Below are 10,124 nucleotides of genomic sequence, written 5' to 3'. Positions count from 1 at the left end.
TACTTTCAATAACCTGCAAGCCTTATTCTCCCCATGTATCTAGAAACCCTAGGCAAGACCATGTAGACCTCCTCATAGAGATCTCCTTATAAAAAGGCATTATTGACATCCATTTGGTAAATGATTCATCCCCTTGAAGCTGCTATGCTAAGGACAGTTCTCACAATTGCCATTTTTGCAACTGGTGAGAATGTCTCATGGTAGTCCTGCCCTTCTTGTTGAGTATATCCTTTTGCAACTAATCTTGTTTTAAATCTTTCAACTTCCCAATTTGATTTGTATTTGATCTTGAACACCCACTTAGAGCCAATTGGTTTCTTGCCTTCTGGAAAGTTAACTACCTCCTAGGTGTGATTTTCTTCAAGTACTTTAATATCTTGGTCCTTGTCTTCTACCCACCTTGGATCATGTGCAACTTCTTTGAAAACTATGGTTCAGTTAGAGCTGAGAATACACTGAGATAGGACTGATATGCAAGTGATAGATGGTCATAGGAGATGGAAGTAGAAATGGAGTAGGAATTATTACTATGTGGATTGCTAGAAGTTATGTAGTCCTTAAGCCAAATAGAAGGTCTTCTTTGTCGACTAGACTTTCTAGTTTCTGCTTCTGTTGATGCTAGTGGTGCATGCAACTCAACTATTGCCTCTTCCGGTGTATGCAGCTCATCATCTGATGCTTCTTCTAGTGCATCCAAGATAGGTTCCTAAAATTCTGCTGTCTTAACTTGTTCAGGAATAGGATTCTCATTCACTATGTCTGCCGTCTCATTTTCTTCAACAACTCAAGCATGTTCTATGTATGGTTCATTACTGGCAGTTTCTACTTTTACAGTATTGCTTGCATCAGTGGGTATGTGCATGTCTTGTTATGTAGCTGGTATTATAGTTGCATGTGGTTATTGTACACCAGTCTCTTTAAAAGATTGTTGAGAAGTGAACAGATCCTCTGAAGTGTCTGAGTCTGCATCTTCTTCAAAAGGAAAACTAAGTTCCTTAAACACCATATCTCTACTAACAAAAATATTTTTATTCTCCAGATCATGCAGCCTATAGCTTTTTGGTGTTTCTGAGTATCCAATAAGGACTGTATTTCTTTCCCTAGCTATGAATTTGTTACATTTTGGCAAATTGCTCGCATAACATAAGCAGCCAAATACCTTTTAGGTAATATATCTTGGCTGGTCTTCCATGGAGAAATTCATAAGGTGATCTGCCTTGCAATACACCAGTGGGAAGTTTATTTATCGAATACATTGTTGTTTACACACAATCACCCCAGAATATCCAAAGAATTGAGCTGTGAAATTTTAAAGATCTGGCAAACTCCAAGATATGCCTATGCTTTCGTTTAACCACCCCATTTTTTTGTGGAGTGTATGGGCAACTACTTTGATGTATAATTCCTAGAGAAACAAACATGTCATTGCATTGAGAGTTAAAAAACTCAATCCGTTATATGATCTAAAAACCTTTACTGTGTTTCAAACTAATTTCTAATTATTGCAAGAAATTACTTTATTACAATAACTACTTCACATTTAGACTGTATTAAGTACACCCAAGTAAACCTGCTATAGTCATCTACTCTGGTAATAAAACAATGCTTTCTGTCATATGTAGGTACCTTATGAGGTCCTCAAACATCCATATGAATAAGCTAAAAATAACTACTTGACCTGGTGCTACTTACCGGAAATTGCAATCAACATTGCTTTGCCAAAGGGCACACCTCACAATTGTTCTTCACTCTATTATGCACTTTATTCTTTAATTCTAGAATGTGTTGCATAGACTTTAATGATGCATGACCCAATCTCAAATGCCACAGTGTTGTTTCTCCATTTTCCTTTAGAAACCTTGTTGTTGCTACTGGTAGATTCTCCTTTAGTAAGTATAACCCATTGTTTTCTCTACCAATATCCATTACCTTACCATTGTAGAGCCCCTGAAATATACAGAAATTAGGGTAAAAACCAACTGAGCAACCCAGTTGCCTAGTAAGTTTTGACACTAATAATAGGTTAAATTTAAAATCTGGCACATACAGAACACCCTCAATAGTTATTCCCTAGAAATACTGAATCTCATGTATGTGTTATGTCTGCTATACTACATGTAGGTAATTGAACATTTGAACTCCATATGTTTTATGATCTGCACTCCTAAGATTATCTAGAATATAGTCACATGGTGAGTTGCACCTGAGTCCACTATCTAAACCTGGTCATTTGCAGCTGCATTTGTCATTAAAGTGATAATACATCTAGTATTTGTGGAGCAGTCATTTGTGGTAGTATTCTGCAATAAATTTACCAGTTGCTTGTATTGATCCTCAGTAAAGAAGTTTCCTTGTGTTGGCATCATAGGTGCTTGCTTTCCTCATTGGTTGCATTGTTCACATAGGTCTTACCCCCTGCACTTTGATTTTTCCTCTTGCTTTTGATATCTGGCGGATACCCTACTATTTGATAACAATTTTTTTGAGATGTACTTTATAACCACAGTAATCACAAATTATCCTAGTTTCTTAGATTTGAATTCATGACCTCTTCCTGCCAAATTGTGAGTGGATCCTTTAGTGTATTTGTGACTCCCAAACTCCTTTGGCTTTACTCTTATGTGATTATTGCATAGGCTTCATTCACAATGATCACTGGTATTTTAGCTAAAACATTACTTCAAATATTACCATAGCTTTCAGTTAGCCCCATAAGAAATTGCAGCAGACGAATGTTCTTCAAGTGTTCGATAGAAGGCCTTGACTCTTCGCAATCAAAGGTGCTAATACATCTAGTTCATACCATAGATCCTTCATCTTAGAATAGTGACTAGTGATAGAATCAATTCCCTACCTTAGAGTTGCAATAGCAGTCCAAATGTGATACATTCTCGTCAAATGTTACCTATCAAATATCTTTAGGAAATCATTCCACACCATTTTTTGCATTTGATGCCAAGTCTTTGGTTTAGATCAATCAATCCTCAATTCGGGCTCAATGACCGGAATGAATGCATATACGATACATGACATCGATTCATTGAGACAGTACTACCAATCCACAAGAGGACAATTGCATTTTATTTCTCCTATTCCGCCGCCAATTCACCTCTATACATGCTTTTCACACAGGATCCATCCACAAATCCAAGCTTGCTCTTTCCCCGGAGTACAATTTCATCGCTCTGCTCCACCAGTGCGTAGTTTTCTGATCTTGTGAGCTTGAGTGGAATTAAGACATGTTCTGGAGTGTGTGAAGTTTGTAGAAATAGCAAATGGTTGTGATCTAGCGAGCTGACCTCATTCTCTGTCATGGCTGCTCGGAATTGAAATTTGTTAGATATGAGTTTCAGCGGAAAATTGATCGGAATTACAGTCCTAGTGATTCCCGCTCTAATACCATGTTGAATTGTAGCTAATGATAGAGTAGAAACAACAATTGAGAAGATAGAGAGAAGAAGAAATGAGAATGTATTTCGTCTAAGGCATAAGAAGCAGGGTATAATGGTCTTATAGTGCACATATGCACCAACTAACTGACAGGTTATTTGACCATCAAAAGATAACTTTCACAAAAGATTTGTGTAGATACTTTATCAATTTTACATTTTATAATTTTTATTGGCCCTTGAGAATCTATATGTTGTTCAGTTTATTCATTTGGTGTCCGAAACTCACTAGTTAATTAATCTGAATTTTGTTGGGTATTACCTATTAAAAGAGAAAATACTCCCACCAGAAGTTTCTCCATTTTTAGGGCTAAAATTTGAAAATCTCTCGTTATCAGTGAACGAATCTCATCCATTCGGTCACCACACCACTTCGGGGTGAGAATCTAATATTTTTTAAACTTAATTAATTCGTTGAGGGAAAAGAACAATGGTGAATCATTTGAGATGAATTAGTGCATTGGTTCCCCAAGTACACGCAAGTATACGTGGCCGTCAAGTAATAAAGTGACTCGAAAGTCGGATGTCGAACCCACAGAGACTTAGATCAATCGTTAACTAAGCAAACTAAAATTAGTTAATTGTCCAAGATAATCAAGAGTGATGTTTTTCTATTAATCTACTATTTCAAAAATTAAACAAGTAACAACTAATTTATTAAGAGTGCAAATGTATATGATGAGATTTTAATTCAGAGGAGATGAAAATTCTGAGGTTGTGGTTGGTTTATCAATCCTATTACGTTCAATAATCACACTTGTCAATCCAGATTATCTATGGTTGCTAATTAACCGGATCGTTTATATGAACAGCATCTTCCCACAATACTACTCACTTGTCCATAATATATCAATCATATATTCCTATGGTATTGAGTCTATCATGAACAGATATAATACGGTATTTAACTAAGCAAGACCATTACGTATATTCCTATCCTAATCGCAAAATCTTTCCCCGGGCCACGGGTTCAAAAACAAGCTCTCTCAATACTACTCTAATCTAAACACAACTTTCCCAAGCGTAGCATAGATAGTATGGTGAATTGGTAGCTACAACAATTCACAAGTTAAAACTAGAATTAAAGAAACAACCACAAGATAATAATCCGAATCAACGAAGACGTACTTAATAAACGTTAACAATCATGTCAACCACAACCTTAGAAACTAGAGTGCTTAGACACTCATGTTCGTAGTAACAACTTTTCAAGTATTTTGCATAAACAAATTACAAAGAAAAGATGAAGGAATGAAGAACTCGGTCATTTTCTCCTCCAAAGAATGTTCCCAATGTCTTCTCTCCTTCCAAAATAGTCTCCTTAGGTCTAAGGTATGTCAAAAGTCCTCAAAATAACGTTTTTACATGTATTTATACCAAGTAGGGTTTGGCCAAGATGAAATCTCCTTTTCCTAGCCAAAATAGGAAAACTTGCAAACTTATTGCTTTTCATGCATCGCACTATTCGTGGCCCCGTGCGTCGCACTAGTGCTTTTTCATGTCAGACCAACTTAGGAAATTTCTGACATAAAATCACACTAATGCGTCGCATTGTGCGACGCACAGTGCCTCACACTAGTGCATTTCTTCAGCAATTGCTTCTTCTTTAAATTTTGACGTCCAGAATTCATCCTGGACCCTCGATCACGATCCCAGCTTAATCCCTTGGGCTTTTACTCAGAATTCAAAGCTCCAAATAGCTCGAATTCGTTCCATAACATCTATATAGCTCAGAATCACTCCTACAAGGCATAAAACATGCAATTAGCGCAAAACACTAGCAATTAAAGTTCAAACTCAATTAAAGTGTAGCAAATTAAAGTATAATAAGCGATTAAAATATGCAATTATAGCCTACCATCAATACCCCACACTTAAACCATTGCTCGTTCTCGAGCAATCAAACTACACTTTATATAGACACGACCTTTTTAAATAATTCTCCTAGCTCATCACACCAAGAATCTCTAAAATAGACTAAGCACAAGTGCGTAACATTTTCACCTCAAGATTGGACTCACAAGTACCACGCATTATTCACAACTCACTCACTTACTCTAACATAGAGTTCAATAACATTACCTTTCCTTCATGAATTAAGTGCCCTCACACAACAAAAGAGAGTAGTTCCACACACAATAAAATTTAAGAACAATTAGGAACTCAAAATAGAAATAATTCACCCACTCTTAGAAATAACATTCATATGACACAAAAGGATGCACCATAGGCTTTCCCGTAGTGTACTACTCTACTAATCGAGTTCATTCAGTTTAGGATCAAGTAGGACTTTAATTGGTTGTAATGTAGGCTATGGGTCGGGTAGAATACATTTGGATATAAGAGTGACTACATCTCCCTAAGCACATTAATACATACACTTTAATATTTAAAACCTCACACTTATGTCAAACCATAACTCTACCTTCACATCAATGTATATTAACTCCATACTTCTTTAAGCACAATTACATCAAAAGTCACCACTATCAAGGAATATTTTTCACAGCAATGCAACTATTTTTTTTCTTTCTTTTTCAATTCAAATGGCTCTTACTTTTTAAAAATAGTGCACCTTTCTCCTTATTTCATTAGTTCCATTCAAAAGCCAAACCAACCACCCCACACTTTAACTTTTACAAAGTTCATTACAATTCAAATGCTCATGAGAGTTGAAAAGATCCAAATAGATGGTTAATTCAAACAAATGGGTAAGGCTTCTAATATGGTTGCCAAAGAAATAGGATTACAGGCTCAAAGAGTTAACTACGATACATAATAATTAGGCGGGTAAAATATATATATATCTGGCTCAACAAAGAAACGCCTATATCACTTCCAAGGCTGAACAAAACTACTATTTTTCTTTGTAAACACACGGGATAAGTTCTAGACATCAAATACAATGCACAGAATAACACACAAACCTCACACACACATGGCACATAACTCACTCAGGATTGGACTCATCAAGACACTCTAGTCAAAGCAGTTAAGCAAAGTTAAGATCATACAATTTAAGGTACTTATACAAGAGTCAAGAACTGAGCCTAAGTGTCTCAACCAAAGTACTCACTATTCTCAAGGCATAACAAAGTCAAGAGATATTGCTTCAATTCAATTCATAGCACAATGGCTCCTACTCCTAAAAAAATAAAACTAAATGCACCCGGTTCAAACAAAATCCTTGGAAAAGAACCGCGGCACAAAAAAATCAAAGGGGAATTACTACACTACCTATGAAGAAAATCTTTTTGTCCTTTTTCTTTAGACTTAAATCCCTCAAGAAAACTGTCTATGAGATCCATCGTCAAAAAAAGTTAATTTTTTCTACCTTTTTTTTCGATTTTTCTTAGGAGCTACTAAAATACTACACAACTACAAAAATAAAAATAAGAAGTTAAAATTTTTCTAACACACTACTACAAATAGAGAAATTTCCCACCCCGCACTTAAAGGAGTGTAGTGTCCCCAATGCACAAATAAAGCAAAACAATAACGAGGGTGGATAAGAAACTCCCTGAAAGGCCAAAGGCCGGAGAAATAGCGGCTCAAGAGGTACTCAGACTTCCCCCAGGAATGGTCCTTTGTGTGGCCACCCCACATTTAGTTCTCACTATCTAGATCGCTTCTGCACTCTTACAATGGCTTTACTTTCTATGCTAGTAATCCTACAAATCAAAACAAACACTACAAAAATAATAGAATAAAAATAAAAATAAAATAAAGTAGTAAAACTGGGTTGCCTCCCAACAAGCGTCTGATTTAACGTCGTGGCACGACACAGAATCTCGTCTAATCATTGGCAAGTAACACCTTCGACTTATGACGATCAAAGTCACCTCCATAATAGTGCTTTACTCTTTTTCCGTTCACTAAGAACGTTCTCTCGCCACCTAAGATGCGCAACTCAATTGCACCATGCGGAGTGACTCTCACTACCTCAAACGGGCCCGACCATCTCCATTTGAGCTTTCCCGGAAAGAGTCTCAACCTTGAATTTAACAAGGGAACCAATTGGCACGGTTCGAACTAGCGGCGGTGGATATGCTTATCATGCCAGCGCTTGGTCATTTCTTTATATAACTTGTCATTCTCATACGCGTGCAAGCGAAACTCATCAAACTCATTCAATTGCATCAACCGCTTTCTACCTGCTAATTCTGCATCAAAGTTCAGCTTCTTCATCGCCCAATAGGCCTTGTGCTCAAGTTCCACCGGTAAATGGCATGCTTTCCCATAAACCAGCTTGTAAGGGGAGGTTCCGATTGGAGTTCTATAGGCGGTCTGGTATGCCCATAGAGCATCGTCAAGCTTTGCAGCCCGATCTTTCCTACTTGCACTAACCGTCTTCTCCAGAATCTACTTTATCTCTCTATTTAAGACTTCAACTTGTCCACTAATCTGAGGATGGTAAGCGGTTGCAACCTTATGTCTGACCCGTATTTTGCTAAGACATTATCCAATAGTTTGTTATAGAAATGGGTGCCCCTATAACTTATCATCACTCTTGGAGTGCCGAACCTTGTAAAGATATATTTTTTCACAAAGTTAACCACAACCTTGGAATCATTGGTAGGAAGAGAGGGCCTTCACCCACTTCGACACATAGTCAACGGCTACCAAAATGTACTTACGCCCACTAGACGAGGGAAACGGACCCATAAAATCAATTCCCCACACATCAAAAATTTCAACCTCCATAATATCGTGCAATGACATCTGATGTCGCCCAAACTCACACCATAAATATAGATTGTAAGTCAGTTGAAGCAATAATAAAAACCCAACGCAATTTGGGGTCGAATCCACATGAAGTTAGATTTTGGATTAGGTATACACCTAGTGTGACTGTATGATATGCCCAAGATTGCACTTCCACATATTTGGTTATTTCTTTCTACTTCTAATGACTATGCTAATGTTTGCAATTGAAAAGCTAAGAGAACAATATTTTTGGTATTGTTGTTTTTCAAGTTAATAAAAGATCTAGGGTCGTGACTTCCACCTAGGTGGTTACCTAACGGGTTGTAAACTATAGGGCAAGTTTGATTAGTCGGAATTGTAATATAGCAATCACACGCAATTACCCACTCAATGCCTCTCGGCAGTTAGAGCGATTTTGCCCAATTTGGCTTTCTCAAGTCCAAATGGGTATTGCACAAAACAAGTGATAAATGCTCAAGTCGGGTCTTACTATCTCTAGATTCAACCTTTTAATTGGGGCTATCATTTTCTTGAGTTCACCCCAATTCCTTGTTAGCCAAGTTTTTCTAGACTTAATCTCTCTTTCTCAAGTAAAGGCTAGGTCAATAGGCATGAATCAATGTTTGCAACCATTAATTCTTAAATTCAAGACAGAACTAGGCTAAATATCACTAACCCAAATAAAAATAAGCCCTAAACCAAACACCCATCAAGTACCCACAATAGGGTTGGGTCACAACCCTAGCTAGAAATTTAGCTACTCATAAAAAATGAAGAAATTAAAGAAGAAACTAAGATAGAATTCATAATACTTGATTAAGGTAAGAAAATCTAATGTTTGAAAGCTAATCTAGTACAATGTTACCCAGTACAGTAAATAAAAACGGCTGAGGTGCTCCCAACTTACAAAATTTGACCTAACAACAACAACAAACCCAGTATGTTCCCACCAGGTGGGGTCAAGGGAGGGTAGTCTGTACGCAGATCATACCCCTACCTAGTAGGTAGAGAGGTTGTTTTCAATAGACCCTCGGCTCAGGAAGGGTAATAAGAAGAAGAGGAAAGCAAGAAAGGAAGAAAAAGGGAAGAGAAAAAAAAAGGAGAGAGATAAAGGATAAGTAGTACCAAATAATAGTAACAGAGAATACAATACCTGAGTCGAACAAAACCACATAACATAATAAAAATCTAAGAATATGAAGGTACATGTGTACTACTAAAACTATCAGCGAGCAACTAAAAACTACCCACTAACCTTCTACCTTAATCATCGACCCTCACACCTTCCTATCAAGGGTCATGTCCTCAGTAAGCTGAAGCAGCACCATATCCTGTCTAATCACCTCTCCCGGTACTTCTTAGGCCTACCTCGACCTCTTCTCAAACTCGCCATGGCCAACCTCTCACACATCCTAACAGGAGTATCAATGCTTCTTCTCTGAACATGTCAAAACCATCTCAGCCTCGGCTCTCGTATTTTGACCTAAAAATGACAAAAGTTCTATTTATACTAAGCTAAAAATATCTGACAAAATTGCCCCTGCGGAGGTTGTTCGGCCGCACAATTCTGTGTGTGGTCCCCACATTGAGACTTAGCTTGACAGGTTCTAGTTCTGCGGCCGCACAATTCTGAGTTGCAGTTGCACTTCTTCAGCTTCTGCGAACCGCACATTTCTGAGTGCGGCCGCACCCTTGCTTTTGCGGCCGCACAATTATAGTGTAGTCCGTACTTCTTGACCTTGGGCTTTGGCATTGTGGGACTTCTGCGGACCACACATTTCTAAGTGCGCTCGCGCTCTTCATTCTGCGGCCGCACAATAATGGTGTGGTCCACATTTCCTCATGACCTAAAATCCCATCTCTCTGAACCTTATCTTCTGCGACCGCACAAGAATTGTGCGGTCCACACTTTGCAAAGGAATTTCTGTCATAGGGTCTCTTCAAGTTCTGCGACCGCACTCAATATTG

The 10,124-nt window shown here is 37.8% G+C and overlaps 1 protein-coding gene across 1 annotated transcript; it reads right to left on the bottom strand.

The window, feature by feature from the left end:
* Positions 1-7,481: 7,481 nt before the first annotated feature.
* Positions 7,482-9,484, bottom strand: LOC138869698 (uncharacterized). The gene is made up of 2 exons (XM_070147341.1): positions 9,440-9,484; positions 7,482-7,811 (listed from the first exon to the last, which is right to left on the bottom strand). Exons 1-2 carry the CDS (start codon positions 9,482-9,484, stop codon positions 7,482-7,484), a joined length of 375 nt encoding a protein of 124 aa, XP_070003442.1.
* Between the last annotated feature and the right edge of the window lie 640 nt (positions 9,485-10,124).

This window comes from Nicotiana sylvestris, chromosome 5 (assembly GCF_000393655.2).
Source record: "Nicotiana sylvestris chromosome 5, ASM39365v2, whole genome shotgun sequence".
Lineage (NCBI taxonomy): Eukaryota > Viridiplantae > Streptophyta > Magnoliopsida > Solanales > Solanaceae > Nicotiana > Nicotiana sylvestris.
Note: the sequence above shows the minus strand (reverse complement) of the source record. Positions and strands in the feature narration are given on the sequence as shown.

Excerpts from the sequence above, each read along its gene's own strand:
- LOC138869698 (XM_070147341.1), bottom strand. The coding sequence starts at position 9,484 with ATGGTGCTGCTTCAGCTTACTGAGGACATGACCCTTGATAGGAAG. Across the intron at positions 7,812-9,439 it reads ACATGACCCTTGATAGGAAG|ATTCTGGAGAAGACGGTTAG; the intron begins GTGTGAGGGTCG and ends GAGATAAAGTAG.